The 24,164-nt window shown below is 42.3% G+C and overlaps 1 protein-coding gene across 1 annotated transcript in view; it reads left to right on the top strand.

The window, feature by feature from the left end:
- The window catches only part of CPED1 (cadherin like and PC-esterase domain containing 1), a 216,742-nt gene extending 192,960 nt beyond the window's left edge, over positions 1-23,782 (top strand). The window contains exons 20-24 of the mRNA XM_073328194.2: positions 5,265-5,485; positions 5,744-5,845; positions 6,061-6,148; positions 13,063-13,209; positions 21,072-23,782. Of these exons, the coding sequence (XP_073184295.2) occupies positions 5,265-5,485; positions 5,744-5,845; positions 6,061-6,148; positions 13,063-13,209; positions 21,072-21,299 (786 nt within the window). The 3' untranslated portion in view covers positions 21,300-23,782. The remainder of the gene's footprint in view (positions 1-5,264; positions 5,486-5,743; positions 5,846-6,060; positions 6,149-13,062; positions 13,210-21,071) is intronic.
- The last annotated feature ends 382 nt before the right edge of the window (positions 23,783-24,164 follow it).

Below are 24,164 nucleotides of genomic sequence, written 5' to 3' on the forward strand. Positions count from 1 at the left end.
AGACTACTAGCATCATCTACAGAGAGCAGCCAGCAGGCGTTAAAAGTCTCTGCCCCAGGGTTGGTGGCCATGGAAGATTTCACATTCTGCTTAAGCAAATGCTCTGATATTTTCCAAAAGATTTCAGTTCCACTGTGAAATGATTAGCTGGAATGAGAACAGCAAAACAAGGACAATGGACTTCAGAAAGACAGATTTCAACTGGTTCAGAGAAATAGTAGGCAAGGTCCTATAGAAAGACCAATTAGGAAGAAAAGGAATTGAAGGGGTCTGGCAGTTCTTAAAAGATGTAACACTAGAGGTTCAACATCAAGCTATTCCAACATAGAGAAAGATAAGAAGAGTCACGAGGCCAATGTGGCTCCACAAAAAGCTTTTTAGCTATCTAAAAAACAAAAGGAATACATACAGGAAATAGAAAAGGAGTACTTGTGGCACCTTAGAGACGAACCAATTTATTTGAGCATAAGCTTTCGTGAGCTACAGCTCACTTCATCGGATGAATAAATGCTCAAATAAATTGGTTCGTCTCTAAGGTGCCACAAGTACTCCTTTTCTTTTTGCGAATACAGACTAACACGGCTGCTACTCTGATACAGGAAATAGAAGGAGGGGCATGTCACCAAGGAAGTATACATGGGAATAGCGTGAGCATGTAGGGGCAAAATCAGGAAAGCCAGGGCAAAGAATGAGTTACACCTAGCAAGAAATGCATGAGATGATAGGAAGGGGTTTTTCAAATACGTCAGACAAAAAAAAAAAGATCAAGGATAGTGTGGGTCTGCTGCTCAATGGAGAAGGTGAGCTGGTAATGAAAGATGACAGGAAGGCTCAATGCCTGCTTTGCTTCAGTCGTCTCTAAAAAAAAAAAAACAAAACAATATGACGGGATGACTAGCAAAGTTACCATAAACAATAGGGGTGGGGATGCAGATTGGGATAAGTAAAGAAGACATCAGAGATCTTCTGAACAATTGGAATGAATTCAAATCAGCGGGGCTGGATACTGTTCACCCCAGGGTACTGACTCAACTAGCTGAAGAAATCTCAGAGCCAGTGGCAATAATCATTACAAACTCATGGATGATACGAGGGGTCCTGGAAGACTGGAGAAGGGTTAATATAGTTCCTAACTTAAAAAGGAGGAGCAGGGAAACTATCGACCAGCCAGCCTGACTTCTATACCTGAGAAGCTACTAGAGCAATGTAAAAAACATTCAGTTTGCTAATACCTGGAGGATGAAGGAGTGATCACTAGCAGCCACCGTGGATTTCCTTCTTTGACAGCGTAACTGATTTGGTGGATTGGGGGAATGTAGTGGGTGGATTGGGGGAATACCTGGTCTTCAGCAAGGCTTTTGACACGGTCCTACATGACAGTCTGATAAGTACACAGGAGAAATATGAGCTCGACAGAACTACCATTAAGTGGATACATAATTCATGAAACAACCAAACAAAGAGTAACTATTAATGGAATGATGTCAGGTTGGGGGAGGCCTCAAGTGGGTTCCACAAGGATCTGTTCTGGCTCCAGTGTTGTTTATATCTTTATTAATGACTGGGATGTCAGTACAGAGAGCACACTGGTCAAGTTTGCAGGTGACACAAAGCTGGGGTGTTGCCAATACTTTGGAGGATAGAGCTAAAATTCAGAAGGTTCTTGATAAATTGGAGAACTGGGCTATAGACAACAAAATGAAACTCAACAAAGACCAATGTCAGGTGCTACACTTAGGGAAGGAAAACCATATGCACAAATATAGAATGGGGGGAAACTGGCTTGGCAGCAGCACTGCTAGAAGTATCTGGGAGTTGTGGTGGATCACAACCTCAACAGGAGTCAGCAATATGATGCTGTTGCAAAAACAAATGCAATTTTAAATTGCATTAACAGAGGCATAGTATGCGAGTCATCGGAGATGATAGTACCACTCTACTTGGCACTGGTTAGGCCTCAGCTGGAGTACTGTGTCCAATTTTGGTCACCATTGTATAGGAAGGATGTAGAGAAACTGGAAAGGATCCAGAGGCAAGCGACAAAGATGATCAAAGGGATAGAACGCAAGCCATACATGCAAAAGCTGAAGGAATGGGGTATGGTTAGTTTGGAAAAGAGGAGATTAAGGGGGAACATGATAGCAGTCTTCAGATACTGAAAGACTGACATAAAAAAAGATGGAGAAAAGTTGTTCTCTTTTGCCACGGAGAGCAGGACAAGAGGCATTGGGTTCAAGATACAACATCAGAGATTTAGATTAAATCTCAGGAAAAATTTCCTAACTGTAAGAACAGTAGGACATGGAACAGATGCTTCGGGAGGTTGTGGAAGCTTCTTCACTGGAGGTTTTCAAAAGGAGGCTGTCTTGGATGGTTTAGACCCAACAAATTCTGCATCTTGCTAGGGGTTAGACTAGAATACCCTTGCTGTCCCTTCTAACTCTATAATTCTATGAATAAAATGGAATCACAAAGGGGAAATGGTAAAATCCTGGTAAGGATCAGACTATACAAAAGCAACAACCTGCTGGCATGATAATCTGAACTCACTGAGTGTGTTTCAGGATAGTCTCTACTTCCAATTCAGGCTTTCCCTAGCCCCACAGAGCTGCTGTGGCTGGTTTACCTCCTTCCCACTTACCCTCATAGGGGATCCCTTTCTGAATGATTAGTCTATGTTCACAACCTATATTAGGGTCAAAGTGATAGGGTTTTGAGACTTGAACCTACAGATCCAGTGACATGCTGTGTATTTTCTCTTTGGTCTTGTGCTGTTATTTATCATCTCTTATTTTCCTACAGTGGTTAGCACCATGGTATTTCTAGGGACTGAAATTGCCACCTTGAGAATTGGTCTTATCTGATTGATCTCTTAATACTGCTTTTTCAAAATGACAGTTCATAACGTCTTCCCACGGAAAGGTTACTTCCCCAGAATTGTGAGCATCGCTTATCTCTAACGCTTTCAATTCTGGCCAGTCCATGGAGCCAAGTGAAGACGTCAAGACTCAAATTCAGCTCTACTGCTTAGGAAGGTGGGGCAGGGGATAGCAGTTTTTTAAAGCTCTAGAATTGTAAAACATTTAACAGATACAATTACTTTTTACTTTGAAACTTGACTGTTTCCTTTCTGTCTGCAGTGGTTTGCAATGGCTGGGATACTGAACTTTGAAAATCTTTAGAATGACAAACTATAGCTAATGATGCAAGCCATACAATGTCAGTAAAACTGTCTTCACATCATGCTTGTTGGGTTTGGCTATATTTTCACTGTTTTTTTTTTCCATTGAATGTATAGTTCTGTTATGTCAAACCAATAGTAGGTGGGAAATGGCAAAACACAGTTACAAGGAGAAAATAAGCTTCTCAGAATCTTAATAGAATTAGAAATGAAATAGAAACTCCACACCTGGCAAATCAGTGCAGTGGATTGATGGACGTACTAGTCTAGGGTTAGGGAAGGCGCGGGTCTTGTCAATTGTAGTATTTATGAGTAGGAAGGAAACCATTTGACCTCTGGGCTATCAACTGTCCTGTGGGTGCCTACCTAATTAGGTCCCATTTTTAATCATACTAGTAATGAGAAACCTAATACATTTGTTTTAATAGAAATTTTGCCACTCCCACTGTCATTTTAATGGTCTTTCCTTGCTTGTCGTTATCACCCAGAAAAATGCTTTCAAATGAGATGTACAGCAGGTAGGCACTATAGTGAGGGACACAGGAGACTGGAGAGTGACAGATTAAAGGGATATGTTAAGAAATTGGGTGGGTGGTGTGCTGTGATTCTGACGTGATTCTGCTGTGATTGAAGAAGTATGTCATGAGATATGATGACAAAGCTGGAAATCCCCTGCACATGAAACAAATGTCTGTGTAATGTGTGTGCTGCCATGAGTAGATAGATCCCTGACAGACAGCAGCTCTGCAAGGGGCTATATTCTGTGCTGCACTTCTGATGAGCACAGGGGAATGGATTGCAAAGGTGGCTTTAGGGGCCCAAAGGCTGCTGCTCTGTATTTCAGGATCACTGGAGCACAGACTGTTCCAGTCATTAGCATGTCCCCTTCTGGCCTGCAGCATGCTCCTACACCAGGGGCTGTGTGCGGGGAGGTGGGGAGTGTCATTTTAGTACCACATACCCTTTAACAGCAGGGGATTTCTGCATGGGCCATCACTGCTCCTTTTCACTGCTCAGGCATAGTGGGAGCTGTTGTCTCTTGCAGAAGGCTAGGCTATAGGGTTGTAGTCATGTGCAAGGTAAGAGGAGTTATTCTCCAAAGACTTCCATTAATTTCCACCGAGACAAGATGCAACACTAACATTAATTTCCACAGTTTGTCAGAGTTCTCCTATGATGAAATAAATTCTCAAGTTAGAACTGTTGGTGACTAGCTATGCTAGTGATGTGATGCACTAGGGATAGATGAGATTAAAATAAACACACACGCAAACCCTATATCCTCCATATATAGAGGAGCTCAAGGGATTTGTAGGTTGTTGCTGCAAAATCAGTACAGGGGACCATTAGTCAAGTAAGAAATCCTAGGCCAACCTCTGCTCTTTTCCACCACTGTGAATCCAGAGTAATGCAGGATTCTTGAAGTGGCTTCTCTGTCATTGTGGAGCCTCTGCCCATCTTTGAGCAGTGATGCTTCCTGCTTGTTGTGTCACACTCCAGGATACTCTGAGAGTTTTCAGAAGCTTTTTTGACCTTCATTTTTCCCTCAAAAAACCAAACAAACAAATAGTATCTCTTTAAAGCTAATGCAGCTACTTCATTTCTTTGTTGGGTGTTTCTTTGGTGTAAATTCAACTATGATCAAATCTGAGGATGACACCAAAACTGTTATGGTAGGAAAGACACAGAATACAGAGGGAAAATACCTGTAAAATGACCTGGAGATTACAAGAAGAAGCTGCAACCAACAGAGGGATTTATAAATGTAAAGTCTGACATCCAGGGAGAAGAAACAAGCAGCTAGAATGAAAAATGTAGGGATGTATCCAAGCAGATATAGCTGTCACAGTAAGCCAAACTTACTGTCTCCTTAATACTATTCTAACATTACTTTTTTAATCATAATAAATATATTTTGATAGAGAAAATTGTATTGGGAGTAGGAGTCTGGAGGGATGGTATTCCACAGTCTGAAAAAGATTAAATGTGATGCATGTAATGTAATGTTCTAGCTAGACTAGTGATTCTTAGGTTGCCTAATGTACAGTGTATGAAGTGTATACTCTTTTATTTACATTTAAAGGTTCTTTTCATTGGAGACTCAACTAACAGAGGGATAATGTACTATCTGATTGAAAGAGTGAATGAAACCCTTCAGGAATGGCAAAAGGCACATGACGTTAAAACTTATCATAACATAAATGATGGGAAAACATTTATTAGTTACTCCTACTACCCCCAGTTTTGGATTAATGTAAACCAGAGGCCAACATTTGAAAAAGCACTAGAACAGCTGTTGCAAAGGTACAGTACAATTTCCACTGCTGGGTAGTTTGTATTCTTCCATTCACAAATGTATTTAACAGACCTGTACCATTAAAATCAGTAAAGAATTAAGCACAAGATGTACAGGCCATATTGTGCGGTTGAAAAATAGTCAAATGATGTCACGCATCTGATCAGGATGCCAAATACAGTTCATTGAAGTGTAATGTGATGCTGTTAAAATGCTTACCATCTGTTTTAAGGCTACATGTGGTGTGCTTTCTTTCTTGGTTTCAGATCACATCCTCTTGAGAACACAGACCAGACTGTATTAGTTGTGGGTGGTGTTCAGTGGCTTAATTCCAATCACCTGCAAATTATTCAAAAGGTGCTGAAGAGGTAAAGTTTAGTTCTGTATGTTTCTATTATCCCATGTAAAACACTGATATAATAAATTACAGCCACCAAACTTAACCAATAGTTTCAGATACAAACATTTCATGGTTTTTTTCATCGTTGTGCATTTAAATGTGATGTTAAAAGAAATAATTTTGTAATGTCTCTTCATAGATCTGCAGATAAAATGCATGTGCTTTATTTTACTTGTTAAACAGGGAAAATCTATCAAATATCCTGGTAGTTATCAAATCCATAGGAATGGGCTTTCATCTACCAGTGGATGGAATACATTCTTTATCGCAGGTGGGTCAGATTTTGACTGCATTCCCATGAAACGCTTACTGTCTCACTGATGATTTTGCTATCTCTTCAAAATACATTGCCACCTGTGCTGAACAAGCTTTAAATGGACCATTGAGAGAGAAACATTTTGTATTTGTAATATGTTTGCTGATATGGACTTGCGCCAGTAACCCTTATTTCATGGATTCCACAACACTCAGAGCTCCGTTCCATGCTTCATACTAAACTGGTTGTTCCAAGAACTAGAAGCCCCTACATTATTATACATAATGCCAACTTGCAGAGCTGAGTGGGAGACAGATTGCTCCAGCCACATGGATAGTTGAACCTCCCCAGTCTCCCTTTCTACCGGTAGGTGGTACACCATTGGCTACTCTGCACAGCTCTCCATAAATCCAGCTTGACCAGTCAGTACAGTATAGGCTGCGTTGCATCACCAGAACATTGCAAGGCAGCTGGAATGTCCTAGTGAACCTGTCCCTTTAATTGTATGTTAATAGTGTCAGATAGTTATTCTAAATTAGATCAAAAGCACCCACAGTGGCAGAGAGACAAAATTTTTACTATGTTATTATAAACTGCCATAGATAAGAGTGTGGATGATAATTCTCATTGCTGTAAAAGACACAGGTAATGACAACCCCTCCCACAAGGATCTCACAGTCTAACAGAAACGGATAAGACAATAAGAGGTGGTAACTTTAAACCATTCTTTTGTCATAATCATGATTATCATGTCTTCCCAGTTCTGTAACATTTGAGGGGTGGGGGGGAAGGGATGAGGGGGTCTGAAGGAGAGAACAAGATTTGTGTTGGGTCGATCACAAAAATTCATTTTTAGTGCAATTTTGAGGGATGGACCCTCTTCCCTAACCAGTGTAGTACTGGGGGCAGGGCAGAGGAGGGGAAGCTGGAAGACCTGAGTGCTATTCCCAGTTCTGCCAATAGCTTGCTGCATGACTGTAGGTCTCCCAGATAAAATCTCTCTCTCTCTCTCTTTCTTTCCCCATTTGTAAAGTAGGGATGTTATTATTCACCCTTCTTTGTAAAGTGCTTTGACAGCAACAGCTGAAAAGCAATAGATTATCCCTAAATATGGCTGTTTATAGTCAGAACACCTTGATTTTTTTTCCAGTTCTGCTACTGACTCAGTGTGACCTAGGCAAGTCATCTCTCTTTGCTCCAGTTTATTAATCTGTAAAATGAATGTAATTGTTATGACTTCCATTTGGACCCAAGAAGGGGGTTATTCCATTTTGGGGGGAAAATGAGTGGACACAGGAACAAGAGCAACAAAACTGTCCCAGTCTACTTTTATTTGGCTCCTCCCTTTATTTACCTCCTGTCATGGCTTTGAATAGAAATGAGGACTGGATGGGAAAACCAACATAATTCAGTCCTAAAATGGGCAAGGGGAAGAAAGATGGTCCAGTGGTTGGGACACTGGCCTGGGAATATGGGAGACCCAGTTTCAATTTCCTGCTCTGACACAGACTTCATGTGTGACCTTGGCAAGACACTTAGCCTCTCTGTGCCTCAGCTCCATATCTGTACAAGAAGGGTCCCAGAGGAGACAGGCACCACCAGGATAAAACCACCAATTGAAACATCATGAAAAATGATGCCCCTAATTCAGTCACAGTATATGTACAAGATAGGTAAGGTAAGACCACAAAAAAAATCTTCTTAGGGACAACTTTGTGGTTTGGTTTTATTTTATTAGTCAGCAAATCCACAGAACTCTGGAAAACAATCTGATTTAATTGCAGTCCATTGTGACTGCTTCTGTCCAAACATTCCTCTTATTTTCAATATCTGAGTCTCAAGCAAATTCACTAGCATGGTTTGGGTGTGTTGGACAAGAGGATTACCCTGCCTCAGCTCAAAAGCCTCTCTGTCTGATGTTGCTGTATAACGTAAAATGCAATCACTTGATGACTTACAGCTAACATTTTCTATTCCTGGCCTCCCTGCCGTGTCTTGACAAATGCTAGGCTGCTCCTCAGTGTTGCTGGTTGGAGGGGACTCATGGAACTGCAGAATGTGACAACTCCCGTCAAAGACAATGGACTCAAATACCTGTGATTTTTAAGCCAAACTTGTCTTTTACTGGACAATAACTACTTTATAATAGGACCTTTAATGATTTTCACTTTAGTGTTATGAGACTTAATTTCTTTTGTAGGAGAGCTTCCACATATAATTATGCAAAAAGGAAAGGAGTACTAGTGGCACCTTAGAGACTAACCAATTTATTTGAGCATAAGCTTTCGTGAGCTACAGCTCACTTCATCGGATGCATAAAAGTGGAAAATGCAGTGAGGATGTTTTTATACACACAGACCATGAAAAAATGGGTGTTTATCACTTCAAAAGATTTTCTCTCCCCCCACCCCACTCTCCTACTGGTAATAGCTTATCTAAAGTGATCACTCTCCTTACAATATGTATGATAATCAAGGTGGGCCATTTTCAGCACAAATCCAGGGTTTAACAAGAATGTCTGAGGAACGAGGGGGTGGAGGGAGGTAGGAAGAAACAAGGGGAAATAGGTTACCTTGCATAATGACTTAGCCACTCCCAGTCTCTATTCAAGCCTAAGTTAATTGTATCCAATTTGCAAATGAATTCCAATTCAGCAGTCTCTCACTGGAGTTTGGTTTTGAAGTTTTTCTGTTGTAATATCGCAACTTTCATGTCTGTAATCGTGTGACCAGAGAGATTGAAGTGTTCTCCGACTGGTTTATGAATGTTATAATTCTTGACATCTGATTTGTGTCCATTTATTCTTTTACGTAGAGACTGTCCAGTTTGACCAATGTACATGACAATGTACATCATTGCTTGCACATGATGGCATATATCACATTGGTAGATGTGCAGGTGAACGAGCCTCTGATAGTGTGGCTGATGTTATTAGGCCCTGTGATGGTGTCCCCTGAATAGATATGTGGGCACAGTTGGCAACGGGCTTTGTTGCAAGGATAGGTTCCTGGGTTAGTGGTTCTGTTGTGTGGTATGTAGTTGCTGGTGAGTATTTGCTTCAGGTTGGGGGGCTGTCTGTAGGCAAGGACTGGCCTGTCTCCCAAGATTTGTGAGAGTGATGGGTCGTCCTTCAGGATAGGTTGTAGATCCTTGATGATGCGTTGGAGAGGTTTTAGTTGGGGGCTGAAGGTGATGGCTAGTGGCGTTCTGTTACTTTCTTCGTTGTGCATGTCCTGTAGTAGGTGACTTCTGGGTACTCTTCTGGCTCTGTCAATCTGTTTCTTCACTTCCGCAGGTGGGTATTGTAGTTGTAAGAATGCTTGATAGAGATCTTGTAGGTGTTTGTCTCCATCTGAGGGGTTGGAGCAAATGCGGTTGTATCGTAGAGCTTGGCTGTAGACAATGGATCGTGTGGTGTGATCTGGGTGAAAGCTGGAGGCATGTAGGTAGGAATAGCGATCAGTAGGTTTCCGGTATAGGTTGGTGTTTATGTGACCATCGCTTATTAGCACCGTAGTGTCCAGGAAGTGGATCTCTTGTGTGGACTGGTCCAGGCTGAGGTTGATGGTGGGATGGAAATTGTTGAAATCATGGTGGAATTCCTCAAGGGCTTCTTTTCCATGGGTCCAGATGATGAAGATGTCATCAATATAGCGCAAGTAGAGTAGGGGTATTGGGGGACGAGAGCTGAGGAAGCGTTGTTCTAAGTCAGCCATAGAATCATAGAATCATAGAATATCAGGGTTGGAAGGGACCCCAGAAGGTCATCTAGTCCAACCCCCTGCTCAAAGCAGGACCAATTCCCAGTTAAATCATCCCAGCCAGGGCTTTGTCAAGCCTGACCTTAAAAACCTCTAAGGAAGGAGATTCTACCACCTCCCTAGGTAACGCATTCCAGTGTTTCACCACCCTCTTAGTGAAAAAGTTTTTCCTAATATCCAATCTAAACCTCCCCCACTGCAACTTGAGACCATTACTCCTCATTCTGTCATCTGCTACCATTGAGAACAGTCTAGAGCCATCCTCTTTGGAACCCCCTTTCAGGTAGTTGAAAGCAGCTATCAAATCCCCCCTCATTCTTCTCTTCTGCAGGCTAAACAATCCCAGCTCCCTCAGCCTCTCCTCATAACTCATGTGTTCCAGTCCCCTAATCATTTTTGTTGCCCTTTGCTGGACTCTCTCCAATTTATCCACATCCTTCTTGAAGTGTGGGGCCCAAAACTGGACACAGTACTCCAGATGAGGCCTCACCAATGTCGAATAGAGGGGAACGATCACGTCCCTCGATTTGCTCGCTGTGCCCCTACTTATACATCCCAAAATGCCATTGGCCTTCTTGGCAACAAGGGCACACTGCTGACTCATATCCAGCTTCTCGTCCACTGTCACCCCTAGGTCCTTTTCTGCAGAACTGCTGCCTAGCCATTCGGTCCCTAGTCTGTAGCTGTGCATTGGGTTCTTCCGTCCTAAGTGCAGGACCCTGCACTTATCCTTATTGAACCTCATCAGATTTCTTTTGGCCCAATCCTCCAATTTGTCTAGGTCTTTCTGTATCCTATCCCTCCCCTCCAGCGTATCTACCACTCCTCCCAGTTTAGTATCATCCGCAAATTTGCTGAGAGTGCAATCCACACCATCCTCCAGATCATTTATGAAGATATTGAACAAAACCGGCCCCAGGACCGACCCTTGGGGTACTCCACTTGATACTGGCTGCCAACTAGATATGGAGCCATTGATCACTACCCGTTGAGCCCGACAATCTAGCCAGCTTTCTACCCACCTTGTAGTGCATTCATCCAGCCCATACTTCCTTAACTTGCTGACAAGAATACTGTGGGATTCTTGTCATTTTATGTATGCCAAAAAATTCTTGTCATTTTAAAATTCTTGTCATTTTATGTATGGCATTTTATGTATGCCAACATAAAAATGTTGGCATACTGTGGGGCCATGTGGGTACCCATAGCAGTGCCGCTGATTTGAAGATATACATTGTCTCCAAATGTGAAATAGTTATGGGTGAGGACAAAGTCACAAAGTTCAGCCACCAGGTTTGCCGTGACATTATCGGGGATAGTGTTCCTGACGGCCTGTAGTCCATCTTTGTGTGGAATGTTGGTGTACAGGGCTTCTACATCTATAGTGGCCAGGATGGTATCTTCAGGAAGATCACCGATGGCTTGTAGTCTTCTTAGGAAGTCAGTGGTGTCTCGAAGATAGCTGGGAGTGCTTGTAGCGTAGGGCCTGAGGAGGGAGTCTACATAGCCAGACAATCCTGCTGTCAGGGTGCCAATGCCTGAGATGATGGGGCGCCCAGGATTTCCAGGTTTATGGATCTTGGGTAGTAGATAGAATATCCAAGGTCGGGGTTCCAGGGGTGTGTCTGTGCGGATTTGATCTTGTGCTTTTTCAGGGAGTTTCTTGAGCAAATTCTGTAGTTTCTTTTGGTAACCCTCAGTGGGATCAGAAGGTAATGGCTTGTAGAAAGTGGTGTTAGAGAGCTGCCGAGTAGCCTCTTGTTCATATTCCGACCTATTCATGATGACAACAGCGCCTCCTTTGTCAGCCTTTTTGATTATGATGTCAGAGTTGTTTCTGAGGCTGTGGATGGCATTGTGTTCTGCACGGCTGAGGTTGTGGGGCAAGTGATGATGCTTTTCCACAATTTCAGCCCGTGCACATTGGCGGAAGCACTCTATGTAGAAGTCCAGTCTGCTGTCTCGGCCTTCAGGAGGAGTCCACCTAGAATCCTTCTTTTTGTAGTGTTGGTAGGGAGATCTCTGTGGATTAGTATGTTGTTCAGAGGAGTGTTGGAAATAATTCCTTGAGTCGGAGACGTCGAAAATAGGATTCTAGGTCACCACACAACTGTATCATGTTCGTGGGGGTGGAGGGGCAGAAGGAGAGGCCCCGAGATAGGACAGCTTCTTCTGCTGGGCTAAGCGTATAGTATATAGATAGATTAACAATATTGCTGGGTGGGTTGAGGGAACCATTGCTGTGGTCCCTTGTGGCATGTAGTAGTTTAGAAAGTTTAATGTCCTTTTTCTTTTGTAGAGAAGCAAAGTGTGTGTTGTAAATGGCTTGTCTAGCTTTAGTAAAGTCCAGCCACGAAGAAGTTTGTTTTTTAATGAGAGTATCCAGTTTTGAGAGCTCATTCTTAATCTTTCCCTGTTTGCTGTAGAGGATATTGATCAGGTGGTTACGCAGTTTCTTTGAGAGCGTGGATTTGTGCTGGAAATGGCCCACCTTGATTATCATACACATTGTAAGGAGAGTGATCACTTTAGATAAGCTATTACCAGCAGGAGAGTGGGGTGGGGGGAGAGAAAATCTTTTGAAGTGATAAACACCCATTTTTTCATGGTCTGTGTGTATAAAAACATCCTCACTGCATTTTCCACTTTTATGCATCTGATGAAGTGAGCTGTAGCTCACGAAAGCTTATGCTCAAATAAATTGGTTAGTCTCTAAGGTGCCACAAGTCCTCCTTTTCTTTTTGCGAATACAGACTAACACGGCTGCTACTCTGAAACCTGACATATAATTATGAAAGTGCCAATTACTATTGTATTAATTAATTAATTTTAAAGCTTAATTCTTTTTAAAATTAGGCTGACTTCTTCATTGTACATGGTATATTCTTTTGTATAAAGAAGAGCTAATTCAATAATTTTCTTTTCGTCTTTGTATGCATCAATACATGTGTTGAGAAATTGCTTCAAAATCTAACAAAGCCTTGGAGGAAAAGCTGTTTTCACTAATGGAATTCCTATAATTCATGTGTAGAAAATAGTATAATTATTTCATTCAGTATTGGCCCAGTTCTGCAGTTTTGCCATTACTTTAGGGTCAGATCCTGCTACCATTGAAATCAGTCAGTGTACTAGTGAATAACATTGATATTTTTTTGCTTTGGAATACAGACTGAAGTGCAAAATTTATGGAATGAAAATTTGGTTATTCTGGATACTGCAAAAAGATATGGCTATGAGGTGGTTGATACTTTCATCATCACAATGGGACGTTACAAAGAATTTCTGCAAGGGAAGTGTGGATGTCATTTCCATGAGGTAGTCATTTATTGTTTATACTGGTCTCATTTAAGTATTTAAAAGGGGTTTTAACTGTCAGATGCCACAGTGAAAATATGTACAGTATAGTGCATAGTAGTGGATCAAAGGTAGACCTAAATGAAGCTTGAAAAGGTTTCTAATGCATGTGAAGATATATGTAGCTCACCATGGAGGGGAACAGAAGCTGTGTAATGGCCAAGGTTCTGATCCTCCAAAGTATTTAGGTACTTTACTCCCAATGGGTTAGGTACCCATATACCTTTAAGAATCTAGGTCCAAATATGAAACAGAAATACCCTAAAAATGGAGTCCTATCCATGTAAACCCAGTGGAATCACAAAAGTGCTGTTCTGAAAATATACTTCTAACTAATGGAAAGAGGTTTCTCTGTGCAGGGCTTTGTTTCCAGGCTCTTAAGCTTCTCTACTCTGCACTGTATTATCTTGTTTCTTCTAGATCTGTTCAGTCTACCTATTTTGATATTGTCACCTACCAGGTGTTTGTCTCAAGTCTTACTTAGCTGGTTTATTAACTTCACTCATCCTGAATCTGCCACTGCATGTTCTCATTTGAGGAAGTGGGAGTTACAAGTATGTTGTTTGATTAGAACTTTCCTGTAGCAGGGTGTGTACAGGGAGAGGGGTTGCACTGGCAGAGGGTTGTGAAGAGGTACCATAATTGTGCTCCTGTCCGTGTATAGTCTTATTTTTGGCCCTAGTTTTCTCTTCTGGTTGTATACCTGAAGGAATTCTCTGTTCCATTTTACACTTACTGAGCTAAATTCAGCTTTATGTTGGCACAGGTACAAGGCCTTGGCAATGGAAAGCCCACCAGATGCGTTGCTGCAGTTGTGCAAAGGGTCTGTAGCCTCCCCTCCACCAGAGAACTCAAGTGCTTCCAGTCAGCCCCAAGAGTGAATGATGCAGGCTGGGGAGGGGGGCATGGCCAGGGTAGCTCATGTTCTTAGCAGCTGCCCCTGGCTGAAAACTAAACTGGCTCCCCTGGAAAACCCTGGGGAGGTCTATAGCATACCACACCCTGCCCTGCTTAGTGAATCCCCCAGGCTGGCATAGAGAAATGTAATTAACTCCAGACCTCCTGGTGTCACCTGTACTGAATCTGGATGCAAGTGAATTAGCATCATTTTAGGCTCTCATTTCAGCTAACAGTATGTCACCCCATTTGAACCTTTTTGGTGTAGGGTTTGTGTTAGGACATGTTCAAAACGTGCTGCATTCCATTGCCCCAAGGGACTGTTAGAAGCTGGTGCAATGTGGAACAGCCAGAGGAGCTCCAACTTCCACCAAGGGTCAAACCCACAAGCCCCACTATTGGGAGGGATGCAGGAGAATTGCTTAAAGCAACCTGAATTCTAATACATCTGAAGGCTTATTAGTTTCAGGATGCTATACTGATCCCTGTTGTTTGAATTAATGCACTAGGCTCAACACAAGAAGGCGTGAGGATACTTAACATGGAGAAATAGACATATTGAATCTCTTTCCCCGTGTTAAGTATCCTCACACCTTTTTGTCAACTGTCTAAATGGGCCATCTTGATTATCACTACAAAAGTTTTTTCTCCTGCTGATAATAGTTCATCTTAATTAATTAGCCTCTTAGTCCACCCTTTCATGTTCTCTGTATGTATGTATATATATATCTTCTTACTATATGTTCCATTCTGTGCATCCGATGAAGTGGGTTGTAGCCCACGGAAGCTTATGCTCAAATCAATTTGTTAGTCTCTAAGGTGCCACAAGTACTCATGTTCTTTTTGAAGATATTTAAAGTTGTTCTGGTTTCCTTTCGGATATATTTTGAGTGTTTTCTGTGTCTTTTCACAGTTAGCCTTGTTAGACGAGGGATCAGTTTTGCATTTGCATTTTTAGTGCCATAAATATATGAAACGGAGAAGTGCTCCCTTGATTTGAAGCATTGCTCTGAGTGAAACCGGAAGACGTTCTTCCCTGATGATCATATAAAGGTGCACCCTCAGCCTCACAATTGACTGTGATTATTCCGAATACGAGACTTGATTTAAGGAAGTTCCCTGGTGTCATCAAGAGAAGTACCATAGAATTCCATTAAGGTCTCACCAAAGTTTCTGTGAAGCTAATTTGTTGGTATGAGAGGCCTGTGCCAGGATTCCAGAGTTGAATTATTAATCTGCCGGGAGTCTGAACATTCCATCTAGGCATTTAGTTCTAAAGGAGTTTCAGTGAATGTCTATGTGCTACTTCAAAGCATTTCACCATGCTACTCTTAGGAATTTAAGAAACACAATGAGCAGTAAAGGGAGCTTTGGGTCATCAACTCATTTCCCTTCAAGTGCTAGACTCTGACTCCAAATCAAAATGATATCTGCTGTGAAAATCAGGACTATGAACTCAAAGACAATCAGTAACACTTGGCCTCAATTCACTGCTTTATTTCACTAAAATCTCACAAGGGGAATAAAACTTCACAATTTTAAAATGGAAACTTTCATAAATCAAAAGTCAACTTTGTGTGGACTGTTTATATTGCACAATTAAAACGGAAGTCAAAGATGCAATCAGTCCACAATAATATAAGTAAACAAAGACTGGGCAGAAGTTGGTATAAAAAAGTCAAATATGTAGGAAAACAGGATGCACCAAAAGATGTTTTGTTTTGTTTTTTAAACCAAGAGTCAAATTAATTTACAAGGCTTCACAGGTATCTAGGAAAACCATTTCAAAATGCTGAGGGTATTCAAGGACTTTAGGTCAGAAAGAAACAAGCAGCTGAAAGAAACCCCTGCAGTTTGATTACTGACTAATGCTGCTATAGCCTCGCCTGATGCAACATTTAGACACAGGAATCTACAAGCTATTTCATTTGGAGAAAATCCTAGATACATTTTGGAGCTCAACCCCTGCCCCACCCCCTGACAAGATTTCTGGAATTTGTCTACCGTCAATACAAGCAGCTCCAAATTTCAGGGACTGCTAAATGCCTTCTGAATGTCTCAAGAGAAGAATAAATGCAACTTGACCTTGGTTAAAGTGACACCTGTTTAATGTGATCCTCACTCTATCCAGATACAGGTATGTGCATAGGGCTCCCACTTCAGTGGATGGGAGCTGCACGCTTATAAAGGCTGGACATGGCCTTGAGTGCTGGGTGAAAGTGCTGATTTCTGCTGTGTGGAAACACTGGGAAAGCTCTGATTTCCCACCCACCCACCCAAAGTTCCACAAAAAGTGAATCCAAAAATAAGGTTTCCTTCATTGTACACTCGCTTCATGCGACAAAAAAGTACGTGGCTGATGAAACCTAAGAATAGCTGAAAATCCAACAGAAATCCAGGGTCACAATAGTAGAAGACAAACACAGATTAAAGAAAAGGAGTACTTGTGGCACCTTAGAGACTAACCAATTTATTTGAGCATAAGCTTTCGTGAGCTACAGCTCACTTCATTCTTTTTGTGGATACAGACTAACACGGCTGTTACTCTGAAACAGATTAAAGAGCCTCCATGTGGTTTAGGGTTGCCAATTTGGGCTAGATGTAATCCTGGAGGTTTCATCACATGACACAGTCTTTAATTAAAGATTCATCTTTAATTCCTGGAGACTCCAGGACAGTCCTGGAGGGTTGGCAACCCTAGTGTGGTGCCATCCTACCACCCCTGCTTTCTACCTAATGATTCTGACCATTTTCTGGTGGCTAATGGAGTCTATTTAATCCTCTCAGCTGCAGCATCATAAAAATACTGTCACCTTTTAAATCACAAGCTCTTGTTTTTCTGCTTAGGCTTCACTGAGGCAAATGCTATCTCTGAGACACAACAGCCTCTAGGACTTTTAATGTGCTTCTGAAGGAGACAGATGCTGGGATCAACTTGGCCTTTGATTCTTTTCTGGGGTCACTAGAACTCATGCTAGCAAATCCTGATATGGGGTCCAGGCCTTTTGTTTCATGGAATTCCATGAGTGCTGCAGCCAACTGAGGGTGAGGAGAATTCACTCCCTCTCCTTATGGCTCAATCATGGCAGGGAAGGTGCATAACTGCATTGCCACAGGAGCAGCCTGGGAATCAGACAGTGGCTTTGAGTCACAATCTGCCTTCTGGTTCCACCCCTTGCTCCGGGAGTGACGTATTCAGCATCAGTCCTATACCCAGTGCAGCACATATCCCCTGGTGAGCCAGTGCAGCAGTGCTCACAGGTGTGGTCTTGTGTGGGTTGGAGCCAAGAATCTCCCCATTCCCCCATCCTTTGCTTCTCTTGTGATTGGGGGAAGGGCACAGAAACCCCACGGAGACTTTTTCTCCTTCCCACCCATCCTCCACCCCATAGATATAATTAAGGCTGCCAGACTGTCATGGAGGTCACAGAAGTCACAGATTCCGTGACTTTCCATGATCTCCATGACTTCTGCAGTGGCTGGTGCTGGCTCAGGGGCTGCCCGAGCTGGGTAGCCCCTGCACCAGCAGTTTGGGTGTGTGGGAGGGGGATCAGAGCTAGGGGCAGAGGGTTGGGGTGGTGCTTACCTCGGGTTGAGGGGCTCCCACTAGCATGGCTGTGCACTTTCTAGGCAGCGGAGAGGCCGGTGGGGCCTGCATGCTGCCTGAGCCTACAGGCCCCACCTCTGCAGCTCCCATTGGCTGCGGTTCCCAGCCAATGGGAGCTGCAGCAGCCAGCGCTTGTGCCCCTCCACCACCTAGGAGCTGCAGGGACGCAGAGCCGGATTGTGAGCCCCTGCCAGCCCCGCCAACCCTCCCCACCAGCACCAGCGGGGGTCCTGGACCACACACTATGGCCCAGCACCAGCAGTTCACTACAGCCACCTCCCAGCACCCGCAGTTCCCCCAGATTGCCCCCGCCCAGCACCCGCGGCCTTCCACCCAAGTCTTAGTTACAGGTATTTTTAATAAAAGTCATGGACAGGTCAAGGGCCGTGAATTTTTGTTTACTAAAAATATCTGTGACTAAAACGTAGCCTTACTTAGACACATCACCATGCAGATGTGCAGCAGAACAGGCCATAGTCTGGCCCTTAATGAGCAAGGACTCGGATGTGGTGTTCTTCAAGCCCACTACGGTTCCTTTCTGTTTCCCTAGACTTTTGCAGCATGGACCCCATGTTGTAGTCTTATTAGCTTTTGTAGCATAGAATGGGAATGTCTGGGTAAAATGCTTCCAGTCTGCTTTGTGCAGTATTGGGTGGATGATGTCAGTGGTTGGTTTTTGTTTGGTTTTTTTTTTTTTTTGAAGGAGTTCTGGGTGAGCTCCCATACAAATTAGCGTTACGGATTAAATTCAGGGATCCCGAGGGACTCCAATGAACTGTGTAGCTGCAGGAGGTATAAATCAAGGTGGAATTTGGCTGTGTTTTTATTTTAAAAATCCTGTTATTGACGCTGAGAGGCCTTTGTGACTGGAACAGGAGAGGTATACCCAGGAGGAGGTTAATTGTGTAGAACTCCAGAACATTTCAGGCTTTATGAAACCAACTGAGAGATTAAATCCACTGCGTGCTACTTTCATTTTTTCACTTAAAGTGACTCCTAAACCCCTAGTATAATGCTTCCCCACACCCTGTGACATCTGAACTCAGCTACAGCTGTGTGGGAGGCTGGGAATGGAAGGCTGGCCATTTTGTGAATTTCATCAGTAGAAATGGATTGTATTCAGCTGCTCTCATTTAACCTTTAGTCCCTGTTTACACTTTCCGGTAAACCAAGGACCTGATCCTGTGCGATGCAGTGCACCTGGAATTCCTGTTAACTTCATTGATCCTTCCGAGAGGCCACAGAGCACAATAACGGCCCGGAAGCCTATAGCACCATGGCTACATGTCCTGCTGTGACTGGGGAGGGAGCTGGCAACTACTGTAGAAGAAGAATCTCTCCATGTGACTAGTTTGATCTCTTGGTGTGAGGGCTCAGAATCTTGTACCTCCTGCCTGTGCCAGTCTACAGCCACTGCTAGTTCCAGGAGCCCAAGGCAACATATGCAAACTGATCTTTAACTAGTTTGTTCCACTCAACATGCTTAGGAAGAGAGCAGATGGATCAGGGGACACAAAAAGACCCTACACCTTCATGGCAGCTAGGACTGACGTAGATTTATTCTATAACTTAATGGTAGTGGAATAATGTATAGTAATATACAGTAATAATGTATAATGTATAGTAAATAGAAAATGGCAGACTTTGGATTTGGGTATTTTAATCAGTGGCTAGCTGTAAGATGAATACTAAATTGCATTCCTTGGAGATTACTCTCATCAGGAATGTAGCTTGGGTGATTGGTTCAAGGTAGCATCATTTTGGAATAGTTCCCTTGATCTAAGGCACTAATTTAGAAAAATGAACCTCTGCAGGAATAGCATGAAAACAAATTGCTTCTCTTGGCTTAGCTGTATCAAATAGGTCTTAAAATATATTAGTGTCCTAAATGGGTACTACTTGCTCTTTTGCAAACTTAGTCAACTCCTCTCACTCACCCTGCTCAGCCTTTATAATTTTCACATGCTTTCTCTCCCCTCACATTTTATTTTGTGCAAGTTGCTGCTGTACATGTATTACGACATTGGTTAAATACGAAAATTGTTTGAAGTGTCGAATACATGATTCCAAGCATATTTCACTTTACAAAACCCCTATGAAGCACATATATAAACATGAATGCTGTCCCTAGCCAAGTGTGTATCTTGTTGCATACAACAGCAAAGCCGGGGACCATTAGACCTACATCACACATGATTTGCTCCTCTTTATTTTTAAAACCGATTAACATCTCAGAGCTCCCTTCTGCCAAATCAAGCAACCAGATATAGGGAGCTTTCATTTCCAGAACTAAACTCAGCAGAATGGGCTAATTATTGTGCCAAATGAATACTGTTTTGCCTGAGACCTTTTTTCTGATGCTTGTTGACTTTTCCTTTTGTAAGTAACATTATGTAGCACAGCTCTATTTCACTTTGGGGATGCAGCAAACCTCTGGAATCCAGTCCATTTTCTGCTTTTTTTTTTCCTTCAAGGATCCTGCTTTACGATGACCTATCTTGCCAATGAAGGAACCAGCCCCTAACTTACCTTTCTAGCCAGTTTGTGTGCAGCTCCTGGGTGGTGGTGAGGGTTGTCGTGGTCATGGTTGTTTATTTGTATTACCATAGCACCTAGGAACACTAGTTGTGGACCGAGGTCCCATTGTGCTAGGTGCTGTACAAACCCAGAACAAATAGAGAGTCTCTGCCCCAAAGAGCTTCCAATCTAAGTTGTTTAGATCCCCCATCTCCACACAGGCTAAACACGCCACTTCCAGAGCAACCCCAGACTATTGTAATCCAAAGAGCAGGGGGTTGAATCTGGGATCTCCAGTACTCTGCTGTCACCAAGCTACTGGTCCGGCCTACAGAGAAGGTCTGTACCTCAAGTATTAGGATTAGAGACGAACCTGAACTATGTAGTTCAGGTACTGATCTGGATCTGAAATTGCCAACAGTTCAGGGGTGCCCAGGGTTTAATTTGGCCCATTGTAGACCTCCAGGCGAGCTGTAAAGATTGAATCTGGGGGTTGAAAGGGCTACAGCATCAACTAGATGAGTTCAGTTGGTTTAAGCATTTTGGGTTCCTTAATCAGTAAGGGCCAGATTGAATAGTACCTGACATATTGATTTGAATCTTACACCACAGCTAGGCTCACTCTAGGGAATGGGACCAGCTATGAGTTAGGGTATCGGAGTCTGGTCTTCAAAGAACCGAGCTCTGATTACCCCATGAATTGTGCACATGCAGCTGACAGGATAATAAGACCCATCTTGAAGACCCATCTCCTTTTAAGTGCACATAGAAAACATTCACAAATGTCACTCTTTCTTTGCAGGTGGTGAAATCCAAAACGTCCAGTGAAAGCCCTCCCATTACAATGAAGCTATCAAGGCCCTATGCTCTGGGGAAATATTTCAACAGCCAAAGCAAACTCTCACAGCTGCAAGACTATGCAATGAATTCTCAGTCACCGTATCATGTCAGAGGTCCAATAAATCAAGTCTATTCTGAAATCCTCCTCAGCAGGATCTGTGCAAGTAAAAGCAAGGCTATTGACTCATAGCCTCTATCAGATGAAGTTTTAGAGCAGGAGACTTCCTACTTCCTCAAATGACAATCCAAGGACCATATTAAATGTATTTACATGCTTCTCTGATTGGCTGTACACAGACCAATACCACTCAAGATGTGGCGCTTTTCCTAAAGCTTTATGACGTCAAGATCTGCCCTTTCAGAACTTAGATTTCGGAATGGAAAGATGGGGCGATGCAAAAAAAGGGGGATGGGGAAGTTACATGAAATATTGCCAAATACTAGAACAGCTGCAGGCCAAGCAGCTGTGTATTGTGACAGTAAAGAGAGGGAAGGATATACACTTGATGTATTTGAAAAAGGATGCTTGATTTCTTAAGCAATAGATAGACTTATTTATTTATAGGTACGCACTATAAAATTATCATATAGAGACATTCCATTCCATTTTAAAAAGCGTTATTACATACTGATCGGTTCACTTTCATTAGCAATACAGGAATATTTGTATTTCAGTGCTTGCCTCTCATGTATTGCAAAGGCAACTGTTACCATTTTTTCTATAGTGCCAACTCTTAATTCTAGTGTTTACAGCTGACAGGCACATTTTCATCCACATCTGCAGTGGATCACGTTTTAACAAAAATAAAAAGGAAAGTTTGCATTATTTTTCTGCATGTTCTAAATCCAAGAGACAGAGGTGACTTAGAAGAGAGACTGAATAGAACTATCCCCACCTAACATGGATTGTTAATGAATACCTTAGCATATCCTTGTTTATGAACCTGATTCAGGAAAATCTCCCTCTTGATGAAGGCTGCTTTAGATATGTTTAAGCACTTTTCTAATTGGGGGCCAATAAGCCTAGCCAGTACTTTCCCTGTATATGAGGTCCACTCTTTCTGAATTTACATAAAATGCCTGATACCTAAGAGTCCAATCCTGAAGTCCTTGTTCAGAAAAAACTCCTATTGCATGCATACAAGGACTGCAGGATTGACTGTAAAAAATGTGACTGTAAACAAATACTTAAAAAATAACTAATTCCTGATGTCTTCTGACACGACCATCTATGATTTAAGAGAATATGATATGGGTTTATATAGATAAAAGCACCAGGAAATGTAAGGAAAATTTTTAGCATTAGATTCCACTGTCAGAGTCTGTAGTCAGGACTCTCTGCTTCCTCATAATGTGTGTTGTAGAAGGAAGCAAAAGTATAGGGACAATCTGAGTCATGGTCCCCTCTGTGTCCCCACTCTTTAGAGCTGCTTGTACTCCTTCATGGGCACATTATAAAATTTGCCCCTTTTGTGTGGGGAGGTGGTCCAATGCAGCAGAGCTAAGGAGCAGTTAATGGTGTGCTCTAATAGCAACTCACGACACAATTGACTTGCTCCTTTGTTTCAGCATTAACTCCCCCGGTGTGGCTCCCACTCTCCTCTGAACAGGTTGGCTATGCTGCTGGAGTGGAAAGTCCTTAAAGCAAACAGAGGAGCTGCCAATATTCACAGGTGGCTCTGGAGATTCATTAGGCTGGACCTAGGATTCCCTAGGAATTTTTGAGCGCTACATAGTTGGCAGCCCATATTCCTAGCTACTTACAAATTGTGATCAGTCCTTCCCACAAGAAGGAGTTATGTATTAGATTGTCTGTGAAGAAGTATCTCTGAATTTATACATAAGCTTTTTTATGCTATGATCCTTCACATGAAAGGGGAGAATATAGGCCTCCTTTGTATCTCTGGTAGATTTCTCAGTGAATTGACAGAAGCTTTTGCGTTTTAAGCCAGGGACAGTTCACGAACGTTGAAAGGATCCGTATTTGGTTATCTCCAGTATTTTGCAGGAACCTGTTGTGTACACACCATGCAACTTATGCTCTGCAGATCCATAACACCGGGGCAGTAGTGAAACACAGCCTTAAAATGCAGTGGCTTAATTTTGCACCACTGAAGTGAAAGGAAGCTTTTACCATTTGCTTCAATAGATGTAGGATCAAGCAGAATGTCTTATATTAGACTAATTGTATATTCATGTATTATAACTTTGCTTCAGATGTTTGTGTATCACTTGAATCCACATGCTGGTGGGTTTTTTGTTTGTTAGTTTTTTGCTTTACACAGCTGTAAACTGTGATCTAGAGGGTCTGATTGTGTGTGTGTGTGTGTGTGTATGTGTGTGTTTGCTTTAAATCAAAGACCATTGTTAAAGCATCAGCTAGAAAAGGCCAAAGTTAATTCTAGTTATTCTGCAGCTGATACTGGCAAATGTGCAATTCATCACCTCCAGGTTCACCACCAGATTATTTTCATGTTCTGTATTTCCTTGTCTCAATATTTTTCATGTGTAGAAAGTTCAAAGTATCCTTTAATATTATATTTATATATATATTTGTAAGAAGCTGGTGGTATGGTTTCCAAAGTGACCTTTATTTAAATAGTTCCTTTAGATCACCTGTCTCCATCAGTAATATGAGATCTGTATTTGTCTGAGTTCAAGATGTACAAAGAAAAGCACAATAAAATACAAAAGTACAGAGTTAAGTTTTTCTTTATTTCGAACACCTACAGGTATGTGAAAGAGAAGAACTGAGACGAGGCCTGGGGAAGCACCACCACTTAAACATTTGCAAATTGAAACCATCAAAGCCAATGAAGATACATCTTTGTCATTATTGTATTTCAGAATTACCACTGACCGTGAATGATCTTCTGCTCTAGAATGTGCATAGTACACTACAAGTGATTCATAGTTCAGTTATTTTTTCCCCTGTGCCTTTAACTTTGCTAATTATTCTGGAGAGATGACAAACATGGAGCCCACTGCTGAAGTGCTCATTCAAGGTCAAATTCTGCCCCCCAGTACAACTCTGGAAGGCCCTATTGCAATGGAG

This window comes from Lepidochelys kempii, chromosome 1 (genome assembly GCF_965140285.1).
Source record: "Lepidochelys kempii isolate rLepKem1 chromosome 1, rLepKem1.hap1, whole genome shotgun sequence".
NCBI lineage: Eukaryota > Metazoa > Chordata > Testudines > Cheloniidae > Lepidochelys > Lepidochelys kempii.